This window comes from Varanus komodoensis, unplaced genomic scaffold (assembly GCF_004798865.1).
Source record: "Varanus komodoensis strain SLA01 unplaced genomic scaffold, ASM479886v1 scaffold7_3, whole genome shotgun sequence".
Taxonomy (NCBI): Eukaryota; Metazoa; Chordata; class Lepidosauria; order Squamata; family Varanidae; genus Varanus; species Varanus komodoensis.
In genome coordinates this window covers 17,545,273-17,561,713 of record NW_025336480.1, presented here as the reverse complement: position 1 = coordinate 17,561,713, position 16,441 = coordinate 17,545,273, and the positions used below count along the sequence as shown (strand labels likewise).

The 16,441-nt window shown below is 46.0% G+C and overlaps 1 protein-coding gene across 4 annotated transcripts in view; it reads right to left on the bottom strand.

Annotated features, from left to right (window-relative positions):
- SYNPO (synaptopodin) overlaps positions 1-16,441 on the bottom strand; it is a 100,964-nt gene that overhangs the window by 11,610 nt on the left and 72,913 nt on the right. For all 4 annotated transcript variants that reach the window (XM_044454175.1, XM_044454177.1, XM_044454176.1 and 1 more), the window contains one exon: positions 9,033-11,449. In XM_044454175.1, coding sequence (XP_044310110.1) covers positions 9,033-11,449 — 2,417 coding nt within the window. The remainder of the gene's footprint in view (positions 1-9,032; positions 11,450-16,441) is intronic.

Here is a 16,441-nt window from a genome sequence, read left to right as displayed (position 1 = left end):
TCTGCCTCTCCCCCCCTCTCTCTCTCACACACACACACACCATTTTGTTACTTAGTTTGTCTTATTTATTTGTTTATAACCTTCCTTTTTCCATTCTAAGGAACTCAAGGTGTCTACTCTTCCTAATCTTATTCTTATAACAACAACCTGGTGAGGTAGTTTGGGCTGAGAGTCTGTGAAAGTCAAAGTGAGTGAGCTCCAGGCTGAACAGGGACTAGAACTTAGGTCTCCGAGTAGCACTCTTAACCACGATGCCACACTGGCTCCGCATATTGTTACCGAGGCTGGAATGTTAAGTCATTGATCGGAAGTATTTTTCTGCTGACCACAGCAAAATCCCACCTGCTGCAAGTGACCTGAATATGTGGGGACAGCCATTCACAGTGGCTTTCTTGGAATGATATTGCTCCAGATATTTCTATGGGTGGCTCTGACCCAGCAGAGAGCATGGGCCCACTTCAGGGTAAGTCATCTCTGATGGAGTCCTTCCCACCCCACTTTGCAACTGGAATATAAGACACCCTCTTACTTCAAGCCAGATCATCAATCCAGTTAGCTCAGCAGCGTTCACAGTGGCTGGCAGTGGCGCTACAGGGTTTCAGGCAGCAGTCATGCCCAGCCCTACCCAGAGATGCTGAGGATTCAACCTGGGGCACCTGCATCCAAACCAGGTGCTCTGTCTAGTGTGCTCTGGCCCCTGTAGCCCATAAAAGCATCCCAGAGCATGAGAGGACACTCCTAGGACTCCTAGACAGCATCTGAGGCGCCGTGGAATAGTTTGGATTTGCAGATGAGAGATCAGAGACAGTGTTTCAGCCTGGACAGTGTTTCAGCCCTGGAACTAGGAACTGGAGCTGCAGCCCATCTCCACTCACAGCCAGTGAGGAAAGAAGCACAGCAGCCAAGGTCAGAAAAGTAACCTCAGAGAAGGGAGAGAAGTGGGTGAGGAAGAAGAGACCAGAGAGGTCAGGATATGAAGTAGACTTTCCAGATGCTTTCCCTACCTGTCCAAGATGATCACACCAGATGGGCAAAAGTCTGTCAAATGCAAAGTGTAAGGTGTAATGCTGGGAAGGCCCCTGCATTTCCCTCCCTGCATTGGAAGATGGTAAACCTCCAAGCCTGGCAGCTTATTGCCACTGCAATGGGATTACAACCAAATCATTTCAGATCAAACATGAGACTTTTCCAAATGGTATGAGTCTTCCTTCCTTCCTCCCCCTCCCTCCCCAGCTGTGTGATTCTCTTTCCTCAGCATGTTCACAGTGCTATCAAGCACACCACTGTCTATTGCTAGAGGAAATGCTGACACAGGGAAATGCATGGCTTGCTGATCCTTCTGCGCCAAGGATTACAGACTGTTAGTTCATTCTCTGCATCCCACCCAGAACTACATCAGAGCAAAAATGACTGGAGAGACTGCTTATATTTCCTTTGCATCCAATACTTCATTCTCTATGGAGCTCCCTACTCTCCCTTGCACTAAATCTTTCTTTCTCTCTTTCTCTCTCAGTTTTTGATATTTCAGCAAAGGAAAGGGAATTCAGAGCCTGCCAAATCAAGGAGTCCAGAGACAAGGCACCTGCCAAACCAAAAGCATTCTTCAAACACCTGTCAGCAAAATATGTCATGTACTTGAAGTCCAAAGCCAAAAACTGCATGAAACACATCATGGGCATTGCAATAGTCACAGAAGGGTGTGTGTAGCATATAATTTTAATAACCTAGTGTTATATTGCTCTGGTTTTATTTTTAGTGGTTTAGTGTAATATTGATTTCTGACTGTAAGCTGCCTAAAGACTCCTCTAATATTAGTGGGTGGCATATAAATCTAAAAACAAACAAACAAGCGCCACTGTTTGTTATACTTCTGGTGGCTGGTTTCAGCTTTAACAACTGGTGTGACCCAGTGCATGTGAGCTATGAGTCCTCACTGGCCTAAGCTATCACTTTCTGGTTTCTGAAACATGGTTTTCAATGCACAGTGTGAGCAAATAGAAGGTCCCAATCCTTAAGGTCCCCTCTACGTCACACACGCGAGCAAGGGAAACCACAGCATCAGATCAAATATAAGAGCAGCATGGGGAGAAAGGATCTATTTTTTAGTGTTGAGAAAAGAAGAACTCTGATCTCCAGTCAGCTGCTGAACCAGAAATAAGAGCTTTTCCCTCTCTCTTATGGAGAGAGGGGACAGGAGCTGCTCAAGCAGCTCACAGGACAGAGGGGGTATCCTCATGGGCTAGATTTCCCTGCTGGTTCCCCATACCAATGACACACAGCACAGTGGTGCCATCAACTGTATACATAAGAGCTCTTCGTGCAAGAGCTGTGCATTGGAATGTGCAGGTGTGTAGCATCAGCTAAAGGGTCATGACATTTCATGGGTGCTCCAAGTCCTCCTATTCGCTCCCATCCTGTCTTCTCTTCACTTCTGCCCCACCAGCCCCAGGATATTTTTCTCAGTGGGTTCCCAGGGGGCAAGGCGGCTGCTGCAGGCCCTGGAGGTTGTGGATGCCTTCACTAGACTAAAAACCTCTCATCCCTCTTTGGCTGCCTGAAGCATGGCTCAAACACACTGCCCCATCAGCGTTTCTAAGCGTTTTCCTGCATGCTTCTGACACCGGTTCCTGCCTTCATCTGTCCTCTTACTTGATGCTGCTTGAAACAGTGCACTTCATCTCGTGGTATGGCAAGGATGGCCTTTCCCCATCACTGTCAGATCCCCGCGCTGTCCTTTCTTCATCCCACCTTGTGCCAATTCCACCCCGCTTTTTTACCCCCATTATTTATCTCATTTGGAAACTGCGGCTTCAACGGTGATCGTGGTGGCAGTTGCTGATGGGACTATCTAGCCCAGGGGTAGGCACTTTATTATTGTTGTGGTTATTATTATTATTAATTAGAGTTATATCCTGCCTTTTTTCTTACAAAGAACTCAAAGCAGCTTATATCATTCTCCTCCTGCTCTCAATCTTATCCCCACAACAGCAACAACCCTGTGAGGTAGGCTGGGCTGAGAGTCTGACTGGCCCAAAGCCACCCAGTGGACTCCATGGCTGAGTGGGGACTAGAACCCGGATCGCCTGAGTCCCAGTCCTGCACTCTCAACCATTATGATACTTCATGGCCCTCTGTGTTGCTTTTGGCCTGCCACTCCATGACTAGCATAGCCAGTAATGAACATGGGTGTGAATGGTAGGCCAACACATCTGGAAAGCAATAATTTGCCCACTAGTAAGATTCTAGACAATTGGGACATGCTACCTAAATTGTTATAGTAACTGGAGACTCTCTGGTGCAACCATGAATCCTTGGGTGTTATTGGATTACATCTTCAACCAACCATATTCATTGGGTGAAGGGATGTTGGGAGTTGTAGTGCTACACCATCTGGGGATCTGAGGCTGCAGTCTTCCACTGCCTAGACAGTTCACCTCGTGCTACCAGGTTCATCATGTCATTACTTAGGCAAAGAGGCGAGAAGATTCATTTGCACATCACACCACCCAACCTGGCAACAGACCAGTGGGCTCATCATCTCTCCCACCCAGGGCACCATGCGGCAAGACTGACCTGTCCCCGCTTTGCAACAATGTGCCATTTTGGATTTGCTGTGGCTCCCCCCCCCCCCCGCCCTTTATCCTTTGCCCATGTCCAGAGAACATGGAAACCAGTCGGGCAGCCAGCTTTGGCAATCCCCATTTTGACAGTCATTGACAGCTGCTTGAAAATGCCCAAGCAGCACCTTTGAGGGGGTGTCAATGGCTGTCAGACCAGTTTTCCTAATGTGTGTGCATGCACAAATGGCTTCATTCTTTTTCATTGCTTTTAGATTTGCTTTAACATACATGGAGGTTCGCTGTTACATATGTGCGGAAATAAAAATTATTGGTCAGGACACTGTCCTGGGGACTCCCTGCTATCAAGCTGTAGCAGGTGTGAATCCTGGACATTGCCCCGGCTCCAAATAGGATTCATTTTCCCTCCGCTTTCCCTTGACAACTGTCAAAAGGAGAGCTGTAAGGAGATAGCATATGTACCAGTGATTTTTGCTTGTGAAAAAGGACTGGTATGATTTATTCCCTCCTTGCAGAAAGATCCTTCCCTACTGCCTACAACAGTCCTCAGGGTGATGTACATTTTGCACTTTTCCTCAAGACTCTGACTGCTCGAGAACTTACAAAAATGCACCCCACTCACTTTTTCTGGGGAAATGGAATTTTGAGCACTAGCATTGACATAATGTGTAGGCATCTCGTGAGCAGAGCCGGCTGGACCCGGGGGTCAGACTAGCTGTCCTGGGAGACCCCTTCTGATTTGCTCTGTTTCTGTGTTTCTATGTCATGCAAGCAACACAGTCACAGGAAGACGGAGGGGGGGAGGGAGAGAGAGAGGACCTTCTACAATTGTTCGCCTTCTGCAGTTGGCATCAACACTGAAAGGTTCTCTTTGTCATGTTCGTGCTCCTTGGAGGCACATTTCAGCACAAGAGCTCTCATCTAGCCCTGTAAGTGAAGTGGTAAATACCAGCAGGGTTCTTCCGATTCCTCTGCAACAATCGTTTGTTATCTTTTCACTGAGGATTTAAACAAATATTTTTGAAGTTGTGCACTGACTGCCCTTTCCTTACCTGCACTGCAGCACTTAGCTGGTCATTATTCTTTTCTTTTTTAAAAAGGGACCAAGAGCAGCAAGGCTATCCCATCCCACCTGACATGCAGCTGGGATATCATGCCGTTGTGACTATGGGAACTTCAGCCCGAGGCTAAAATGTGCTTAGCACACAGTGCTTGCACTGCTGCTGAAGAACTGGCTCAGAGCATGCTGCAAGATAGATAATACAATTTGATGCAGAATGGAGAGTGAACAGAAGCATTTCCTTAAGTAAATGTGTTTGCCTACAGATAGTGTATTAGAAAATTGCTTCTTTTTTCCTGCTCGGCCTTAACTCAGGCATCTTGGAATCTCACCCTCAAAGTTCCATATTATTCAAAACCTGACAGCTCAGCAGTGGAGGGAAGATATTCAACTGATGAAGGCTTCCTGGTTCCTTGTTAACTTCTGTGGCCTTTGTTATAAGGCCTTTGTTGCAGCCTTTGGTCGGTTCCTTGTCCCTTCCTCAGGAAATGATTATGAACCGTCTAAACTGATGATGTAGGAATTCTCCGGGGATACTGTCAAGCATGTCAGAGCTTCCTTTCATCACTGTTCTGGCTAGCAAGCCTGGAAGGCTGTAACCATAATTGCCAACTTTAGGGTGGTGTTTCAATAACCTTCCTCCCCTGCCTTCCTCTGGGTTCCTCTGTTAATAGGGCTGGCATTTACGAGGACAAGGTCATGGGAAAAACAGCTCCGACAAGCTGTGCGACCCATTTTCATGACCAGCGCTGGCATCCTCGGAGATGGTCTTATCCCGAGCCAAACGCTTTGTCCATCCAGCCAGTGTTGTTGACATCGAGTGGAGGCAGCTCCCTCTGCTTCAGATGTTTTCTCAGCCCTACCTGCAGGAGCCAAGAGATAAGCCTGGGACCTTCTGTGCACAGAGCATGCGCTCCATCACAGAACAACTGACCCTCCAGAGCCAACTGGGAGTCAGCGTCATCATCAGTGAAGACTGCCCTTTGAGAGACGATAGCCCACACTGAATCTGCCATGCCCCTGCAATCATCTGACTAAGAGATACAAGAAAGGAAGAAAAATAAGAGCTACCCACTGGTGTCCAAAGCTGAGTGGCCTCAGAACTGTATTAAACCATGCATTCTCCTGTGTGTGTGTGTTTCACCCATGGCTGTTCCTGCCCCCTGCCCCCCTCAGGTAGCACATCAAGTCCAGGCAATGCAGAACAGGCATCCCTTCCGGAGCCTTAACATCTCCGATGGGCAACAACCCGTTTTGCCCTTGCTTTTGTTCTTCTGGAGGGGGGCACAGACCTCACAACCGCAGGGCCTGGCAATGCTCCATCCCCCGACTGCACCTAAGCCACATGTTTTTCTCATATACCAAGCCACACGGGGAAGCCATGCCACTGCACTGACGCTCGCAGAAACCAGCACTTGCACGATGTCGGTCATGCCTGTTAGGTTTCCCAGATGCCCACTGCACTAGCAAGCTCTGATGACATTGCGGTAGCTTTGCTGTGTACTAGTACTAGGAAATTGCCGGATCCTTCCCATGCTGTCTTCCATTTTATTTAAATGTGAGGAAGACAGGAAGGAAATCCTGGCTAGTCCCTCCCCTGAATATCTTGCCTGCATTTTAAAAAATCAATTATCAGATTAGGTAGGATTGTCTACCAAACTGGCTAGAGCTTTGCACAAGTATTAGGAAAACCTACCATCTTCACTGGGGTGGGAATCTATGAACAAAATGAGAACAAATTGCCACACTTGGATTAAACTGCTGATTTCTATGGTCAAAGGTGATAGCCTCCCTGGAAACAAACAAACGTTACTTCGGAGCTGATGACAGACTTCTTTGTTGAGTGAATACCCAGATATTCCATAGCATTTGACCTGTAACTTTTTTGCTGCCTCCGTAACTATCCCATCTCTAAGTCCATGGCATATCATTCACATCCCACGCCTTCAAAGACATTTACCCTACAGATCTGTCAATATTCAGGCTCTGGCCAATACGGTCAAATGCTCCCTTGTAAGTGTCATGCTTAGTAGCCACTAAATGCAGCTATCTCTGCTGTGTCTTCTGTCATTCTGTTGGCAGGAGTTTTCAGTCATGAGGTTTCAGTGCACATTTGAACCATCACTATCTGTGCCAAGTGCAAATATTGTTAATTCAGGACAAAATATGAAAAAGGGCTGGGTGTCCACTGTAATGGAGGTTTTACATTTGGTGTTGCCAGTCAAATTTAAGTTGCATATGAAACCATCCTTAATTCATGGACCTTGACTGCTTTGCTGGTATGCCTAATTCCTCTCTGCTGAGCTCTGTCCTTACAGATGGATTTGTAGGCAACTTAGCATCACACACACACACACACAGAGAGAGAGAGGGGGGGGGGAGAGAGAGAGAGAGAGAGAGAGCACCCGAGCGAGCGCAGTAGATCCTATCACCTGCATCTAAATGTACCACATCCAATGTTTTCATGTATTGTGTCATGCATTTGGCTTACAGTTTGTCACTGTACTGCTGGATCTGAAAAGTCATGAGGGAGAACAATGACTGAAATAATGTGCGATGGGCTGGATTTGCAACGCAGTGTTGTGAAGACCCGTTCTGTGACATTTGCCCATTGCCAAAGGTCAGTCTGCAGTTAAGTTTGCTTCCAGGGCCACCCTTTGAAGCCCAAATTAATTTGTGATTCAAAGCTGAATTTGTCTAGAGACCTGCAGTTTTTACAGGCCCCAGACTTCTGTGACTCATGCCTGAGTCCTGGTTGCCTTGCCCCCAGGGAAAGCAGAGTCATACTGAAAATGGACTAGTTCTTGTCCTACGTGCTGACAATATTTTCAGTCCCATTGGTGAGAAATAATGAGAGGGAGTAAAATTAAGAAATATAAAAGTGTTAATGTTTGAAGTTCACTTTATTAGCCTTCTGATCTTTTAGTTTATTTAGGTCAAATCCTACGGTTCTTTCCCCTCACTTCTTCCACAGCCACAAGGGCCAGAAATGTGTGAAAATTTTAAAAAATATAAATGATTTTACAGTTTTGTCAGGATATACTGTATCATGGGATCATATTTTCAGCATCCCTTGATGATGTTAGTATTTCCTAGTGCTGAAAATGTCATTTGTGTTGTGAAACAATGGTAACTTCACTGCATGCTGCTGATACAAGATCTTCAAAACCAGTCATTGTTTCTCCTATGAGTCCTCAATACAATATTCACCCGGGGTTAAAACATGTTACTGTGTTCTATGTATCTCCACGCTACACTTGAATAGGGGCCTGCTTTTGCTGATTTTAACAAGGATGCTCTCTGTGTTTGGCTAACTATCCACATAAACTGGGTACCAAAGCAAAGACCCCATTCTGTCTTTTTATAAACTAATATCAGGAAACCTGCAGAAATTTTCTTGGTTGCAGAGGAAGGATTTCCACTGAGTGTCTTTAGATCCCTCATGGTGGAAGGGGGGCAGTTGTGCAGCTTTTAATTTTTCCAAGGCAGTGTGGGTAAATCAACACAACAAGTATTAAACACAGGATGCTCAGAGGCAAGTAAGTTTTGTGTTCTTGGTTATTATTTTGTTTTGACATTCTTCTTTTCACCCTGGGCTGATTCTCTGTGTCCTTGTCCAAAGGAGACAATGAAAGAATAGCAGAGAGGGAAACATATGAAGCAGAAATAAAGGGAGGGGAGGCAGGTACAGGTATCAGCTGGAGGTGATGTTGTCTGAAATCAAAGGCAATCAGTGGGGGGAAAGGTGAATGCCTTTTGGCATCAGCAGAGAGCAGAAGTTGCAAGCATGTCACACGGCGGATTCTGAACAAAGAGAGGACAGAGGGGAAAGTCCTGCAGAGCAAAGAAGAAATTCAAAAGGCAAGCCAGAGATGAAGCCAGAGATTTGATGCTCCGTAAAGTTTCTGGGCACAAGAAAAGAGAAGGCATCAGACGCTTCCTCCTGTTTCAGTCAAGCTTCAGCTAACAATGTTCTAGCGTTCCTATGCTTGGCCTGTTTTGTATTCCTGTTGTGAACTGCATTCACACGCTGTTTAACTCTCCATGGAAGATAATTTGCACAGATGTATAGATGTGATTGCACAATTCTGCCAGGACTGGTCATGCCAAGGCAGGTCACCATTATGCTAGACGGGGCTCCCACCACATATCTTTTCACTAGACATTCTTGAGGGAGCCCTGTCTTCTTGGTTAAGCTTAGTGTAAAAGGGCTCTGGCCCACTGGGGTCTCAGATACAGCTACAGGATATGCAAGTTGTATTTGCTTTTGTAACTTGCAACAAGCTGTCTTCATTTGGAACTCTTGCATGGCACCACTTGACACTGACTCAAACCCTTGCACACCCACTTTTAATTAAATACCATTATTTGTAGTAAAAAGAAGGTTTCCACACCTGAGGCTCAATTCCTGCACTCTTGGTGGAATAAGAAGGTCTCGGAGCTTGGAAGACTCCTTTTGCTCGTGGTGACAAAATTCTAGCAGAATATTCAAAGGATGCTTCTGGCGGCATTCCAGCACTTGTTCTGATGTTCTGAGGTGCAAGCACAGTCTCAGCTGATGGGGCCAGAAGACCAGGCAATGAGCTGCTCGGGCTGGACTGGGCTGGTAGATGCAAAATAGGCGTGGGGGGCAAGGGCGATGTGGGGCAAGAAACCTGCCTCATATAACCGGTTTCAGGAGCCATCGGCTTTGGTGGCGGTGCCCTGCTTGGCAAAGACCTTAATGGGCTTTTCACTGGGGAAAGGATGAACAGGGAAGACTGCAGCTGGTCTGGGGGATGCTTCAAAATTTTCTGCTCCTTTTTGGAAATTCCACTCTCTGACATGTTGCTGTTGTACAGAGGTACCCGATGAGTCTTTGGCGATCTGGCAGGGCTTGTGGGTGTGGGCTGGAATGCCATGGGGGAGAGATGAGTTTCAGAAGCATATTTCCAGGAGGGAGGGAGGGACATGGTGGGTGAAGGGGACCTGGCCATATCTGGGTGCGATGGGGACTCTATGACATATTTCTGCATCCTTGACTGCCTTCTGGCAAAGAGTTCTGCCCCTTTTCCTCTTGCCTCTGACAGGGTTTGGGTAGATTGGATCATAGGCTTGGGTTGTATTTTTGGTGACCTCAGACAGGAAGACCACTCTGGGGCTGAATCTGCAGGAGTCTGAGGTGCTCCATCGTGCAGGAAGTTCGAGGCCTCTGCTCCCAAAGCAAATGGTTCATCTTCAGGAATGGTGCCTCCTTGCCCTCTCTGTTTCTTCCTGTTGTCTGCTTTCTGCACTAAATTCAAAAGGTCTGGATTAGGAGCCACTTTTGGCTTCTCAACAAAGGTGAACATGAACTTTTTGTTTGCTCTGCGGGAGACAGATTCCTCCAAAATGCCTGTCTTCTTTGGTGGTGGTTCTCTGTTCTCTCCAGCCGGGGGTCCTTGCCTGCTGTTTTCATACTTAGCCCCTTGCAGAGCAGGGGCCTTCTGCTCTTCACTAGGATACAGTGCTGAGTAGGCTGGCGGGGACCTCACCCTTGTTACTGGAGGAGGACTGGAAAATGTTTCCGCGTAGGTGGGAGGTGGAGGAAACTCTACCACCGGGCTTTTCTCCGCTGGTGTTTGGGTTGCAGTTAATGACTGAGGTGGAGGAAGCTCCACCACCGGGCTTTTCTCCACTGGTGTTTGGGTTGCAGTTAATGACTGAGGTGGAGGAAGCTCCACCACCGGGCTTTTCTCCCCTGGTGTTTGGGTTGCAGTTAATGTTTGGGTCCCAAATGGTCTTGCAGTTCGGTTCTTCACAGGCATTGGTTTAGGCAAAGCCAGGCGGACTTCACAGTACTGCTTATTACTGTGAGTTTGTATGTCACTAGGCTTTACGTCAGTGAACAGGATGGGCTCCTCAGTGTCAGCCCCATGGAAAATGTTCTTGTTGTCAGGTTCCGACATGTCCTGCTCCTTGTTGAGAATCTCTCCGTTCTCTTTCCTCTCAGTTACTGGTTCACTCAATGCCTTCTCAGGAACAATATTATTCTCCCTGTCAGTAATAGGTCCATCGGGTTCCTTGCCAGGGATATTGTTCTTTTCACTGCCAATCAGGGGTAGGTAGGGGTCTTTATCAAGAACATTATTTTCTCTGTCCACATGCAGCATGTATAACTCCTTTTTAAGAACGGCACTGTTGTTCTCCCTGTCAGTGACAGACACAACATCAGCGATGGGTTGTACATTTTCTAAATTGTCAGTAGCTTGTGCTCGTTCATCAGTGAGAGGTGCTACTTCAGATTTGTTGCTTGTAAGTTCATGCATTCCATTTGTTGAAGCTGTCCCTGTACTTGCCTTTAGGTATACACTGAGCGGGATCTGCTGAAAGTCTTCTTCTGGGATCTCTGCAGAGGATAATGTTGTCTTCTCCTCACCTTTTATGTTGTTCCACTGAGGGCCCTGGGCATTACCTAGAGGCTGTGCCAGGTTCTCCTCATACTTTTCCATGGTGGCTTCTTGCTTCCACAAACCAAAACCCTTGGTGCAAGGTAAAGCCTTTGGCTCTGTCTTGTCTCCGCAGGCCTGCTTCAAATGGGGTTCTTTCCCGTGGCTTGGAGTGCTGTGGTGAGCAACTGCCCTGGGGCTGTCCTCCACAGCCTCCGGTCCTCGGATCGCGGCCTTGGGGGCTTCCAGAGTAAATGCGTTCACACGCTGCTTGCGCCTGTGAAACAGCAGGACCCCTTTGGAGTTGGAGCTGGGTGGGGTGGTCAGCTGGGCAGCGATTCTCTGGCTTCTGGCTTTTGCTTCCTTCAGCTCTTTCTCAGAAAGGCTAGGACTTCTTGAATTATCTAAGGGGCAAGAAGACAAAACGGAGAACAATGTTAAAAGCAGAACCAAAGGGTCTTCGAAAACACATACACACATGCACTCACACACACACTGACAATGCACCTTTAAAGGATAAAACTGGAATATGATTAGTCATTTTCCTGGCTATGTTTCTCTAAAAGGTTGTTAGTTGTAACCCAATTGGAAAACACCAGGCTATGTCAAGATGTGAGGTATATATAGAAGGCAACAGTGCAATGCCAGCGCAATCATACCACATGGAAGTAAGTAGTAATACAGACTTCTTTTGCTGTTAGGCAACTTCAGCCCCACTTCTCTCTCTTCTTATAGTCAATCCTAGAGGAGATCAACCCTGACTGCTCTTTAGAAGGACAGATACTGAAGCTGAAGCTCAAATACTTTGGCCACCTAATGAGAAGGAAGGGCTCATCGGAGAAGACCCTCATGTTAGGAATGATTGAAGGCAAAAGGAGAAGGGGATGGCAGAGGTTGAGGTGGCTGGATGGGGTCACTGGAGAGGTGGGTGTGGGGTTGGGTGGACTACAGGGGATGGTGGAGGACAGGAGAACCTGGAGAAATGTTGTCCATGGGGTTGCAAAGAGTCGGACACAACTTCGCGGCTGAACAGCAATCCTTCTGCTGGACTTGCAATGGCCAACCCAAACACCATGAGTGGAAAACTTCTACCCTACAGATGTTTTGGTCTGCAAGTCCCATATTCCAGCACCATTAGCTATGTTGGCTAGGGATTATAGGAGTTATAGGGTCATTGGGCTTCTTATACTTGGCTCTCCTTTTCTCCTCCTGCCTTCAACTTTTCCTAGCATGATAGTCTTCTCCAATGAGTCTTGCCTTCTCATGATGTGTCCAAAGTACAACAGCCTCAGTTTTGTCCTCTTTGCTTCCAGGGAAAACTCTGCCTTGATTGATCTAGGACCCCCTTGTTTATTCAGGATATTTGCAAAACTCTCCTCCAGCACCATGTTTCAAAGGCATTGAAAATTACACATTTGTTGAAAGAATTTGACCGCAATCTCCTGTCCAGTCCCAACACAAATTGGCACTCTCCCCAAGGAATTCTGTTGACCTCTTTCCTGACTTCCTCCTCTCCCAGAACATTGCACATGTGTGCAATTCCCGTCAATAGGATGGGCATTTGTGAATCTTCCCAAACGAGAACATGTATCACCAAACAAGAGAGCAAAGGGAGGGCACTGATTTATATAAAATTTGCATGGGCTAATGCATAGTACAGCTGCAAATGGAGAAATAATTATTCTAATTTAAATAGAAATACAGTGCATCTCAAGATGGTATGGAAGGCTGTGACCATGCGACTTGTGTGCCTTGGTCTAAGGGTTCTTCATGGGCAGCCCTGAGGCACAGTCTTCCTTCTAATGGTTCTTTATACTGGATGCAGAATGGACAGCCCTTCAAACAGAGGATCAAACCTATGTTTGTAAAAGAGGGCACATGGCCGCCAAAAAGCTTTATCACGTATAGTTTTAGAGTGGAAAAATCACAGCTCTTCTGCTCTTCTCTATACAAAACCAATTTTTGTAAACAAAATGTGGAGAAATTAACTGGGCAGTTGTGTCCCCGTCTTGAATGCAGCTTTGCTTTGTGATTGCAAATGACTGTATGCAAAAGGAATTCACTGAAAGACTTCAAAAGGTTTCAGGTTGCAGTTCATTTCATTTCAAACACCCTGTACAAACATGCTCCAAGCAGGAAGTTGGCCAGCTCTAAACTGTCTCACAGATCTCCCCTCTCTTCAGAGACTTGGCTAAGCACAATGGGCCCGGTTATCATAAACGTTAGAAAAATAAACATTGTCTCTTCACTGCTGGAGGCTCACCTCTTGCACAATAGATGCACAGTGCTGATCTAATAATTTCTTTGAATGTAACACAAGATGGCAGCATCTGATAATAAATCTGCAATGTTTCAGGTCTTTTGTATTCTTCCTAAGCAGTGATTCAAATGTAATTCGCCCAAGAGCTTCCTAGAATAGAACTCACTTAGCATCTCATAACAGCATGAAATATAGGCTCTTTGCATGCCTCCAAACCCACCTAAACTATCTAGGGGAGGTAGCAACTGCCAGGTTTTAAAAAGGTCTGGCCATGGGTCATGGCAAAAGCTGCTCTTAGCAAACCCTAAAAGGATGTGGAAGGACACAGAATGCATTTTCTCTGCGTGAGACATTTCCTATGAGCAACATTTGTGAAACTCCCATGATTTAATATTTCTGGCAAGAGGAAACATCAGAAACAAAGAACAGTTATAAAAAGTTTACAGCCAGACTGCTGACATTCCTACTAAGGATGGTGGCTTGAGGCAGTAGCCAGCTTGCTCAGCCAGGCCAATGACTGTCCCACATCCTCCATAGGCGCTCCGTCTCACAGCTGGGTTCAGAATAATGCAACTTGTCACTGAGCTGCTACCATGTCATTATAGCAAGGATCCTGTGTAGGGGCTTGGAAGAGAACTGAAGACAACTTGTTCAGTTATTCTGACTAGGCTAACCACAATACAAAGGGAGCCATGTTAAAACCTGCCTTTTACGAGTCTAGGTAATTACATGACTCTGGCTACAGTTAAACCACCACTGCTACTCCTGGAGACTCAATCTTCATTGGTACACGTAGTCAAAGGCAAATTCCTTTCTCCATGATTTCATAGAAATGAGTCCATCTGCTTGTTCAATTTTGTATGCTATACCAGGCATATAGAGAGGTAGTAGTGATTCTGAACACAGAGGGATCACAAAGGATGGTGAGAATGTATATGAGTGCGTGTCCCATCATTCTGCCTTCCTCCAGGGTGTGATGCTTTAGCTGAGATTTTAAGAAAATATATTATTATATTGATATCCCTCTTGCAAGGAACCCAAGACAGCTCATAAGCTCCTCTCCATTTTACTTTTACAACAGCACTGTGTGGTAGCTTTGCCTGAGGGTCTGTGACTGGTCCAAAGTCATGCAGGGAGCTTCATGCTGAGTTTGGCCTCCCCAAGCCTAGTGAAATGCTCTAACCACTGTATCACACTGTCTCTTGTGTCAGAAACTGAAGGAAGGAAGGAAACTGAAGAAAGAAAATGGGAGAAGTGGAGGAAAGACACAAAAGAGAATGAGCAGAAACAATCAAAAGCCAGTGGGGAAAAGACCAAGCAGCAAAGCACAGTGAATAAAGTCAGGGCAGCATCTTCCTCTTCCAGGTGTCTGCAGGTTACCCAGTGTCCTGGGACCTGGGTTCTGAAGTCTTGAATGGACAGATGGGGCCGCTTACAAAGTTTAGAGCTGGAAGGGAGCAATGCCAGAAACTGGCATTATTTGTGACCCTGTCTTATTATAACATGTGTGAGAAATTACTAAATGATTGCAGGAGGAAGAATATTCCATCATCCTAAAACAGTCAGGAAGTGAACAGAGTATCTCTTATCCTCTGTGCAACTGTGTAATATACCATACTGTGTGTGAGAGAGATGAGAGAGAGAGAGAGAAAGGAATTGTGATGACAAATGTTTCTATTTTTTTAAATTGACATTTCTCTGTTATCTAACATTCTCACAATAGATAAAAGAGATTAAATTCCCCTTCCTTCTTTTTAAGGACAGAAAAAAGCTTTCACAAAACATTTACTCTAGTCTCAACAGGTACTATCAGTTTCAGGATCTTTGTCTCACATTATTGTTGCAAGTTTGGGGAGTTGAACAGGACCGTGTTAGTGGGACAGAAAACGCATATTAAAGTTGGTAAAAGCTACTGCCCAGGTTGGTCCATACCTTCCCTTTGAGAGGAAGATTGCTGGCTTTCTCATGGCTAGGAAAATAAGTTCATGGACTCTTCTGTTCACCCCAGGACCCCAGCTAAAGATGAGGTAAATCAGGTCACTCTCTGTGATACAAAAGGAGCTGCAGTTTGAGTCAGCACCATTATAAATCCCACACCAAATCGATGATGATGGGACGGGGGCATTTTCATCAGCGCCAGCATTAACCTTTTCCCTCCCAAGCTCAGTTAAAGAAGCAGGAAACATAAACTCGGCACATCTGGAAATGCTGGGTACCTCTTCATGGAGTTTTGATGTGGGAGCAGTAAACTTGCTTCATGGAATTTTGTGCTGCCTACCTCCATCTGTGCTTAGCTTGAACTTTCTAAACACACATACTGCAATGCACTGTAAACCCCAGTTATCTCTCCCTATAAAGAAAACCAAACAAGGGTAAGGGTTAGACTTAGAGGCTTGTTCCACACTACAGAACAAAATAGGGAGTGCATTGCATTGTGATATTCCCTTTGCACCAGGAAAGGGCAAACCTTTGAGTCAAAGGCCACCTGTAGGGCAGGGCAAAGGTTGGGAGTCACATACAACCCACTTTTCATCACCCACTTATATGGACAGCAGAGTAAAAATGAGTCCATGAAGGCTTTGTGTGTGTGTGTCTTGCATTTTAGTGACTTATAGGTATGTTAGCAACTCATAGGTATGTGAGGGGATGTCATTTGGATGATGGCCATGCCCTGTTCTTTCCTGCAGTTGAGGGCAGGATGCGATCTGGTGGGGCAAAGCTCAAGGAACCAGGCATCAGGTGGGATGTCAGGAAGACCTTCCTGATGGTTGGGACCTCTAGGATATGGAATGGGTTTCCAAAGGAGGTGGTTGAGGCCCCATCAGTGAGGGAGTTCAAGGAAAGATTGGACAACCATATGTTGGGGATTACATGAGCAGAGCTGGCTGGAGCCGGGGGTCAGACTAGATGGCTCAGGAAGCCCCTTCTGACTCACTTTGTTTCTATGTTTCTATGTCTTTTGTCATATGTCCTTTGTACCCATGGTTTTGCACTTAGGTCTTGAAAGCAAATGGAAACTTATTTCTGAAGGAAAGGCAGGTTGTAAATTTAATAAATAAATTAAATATGCCATCCTGATACCTTTCCTTAGTGCTCCGACAGAAGTTACTCACATGAGAGAGTGGCTGGTTTAGAA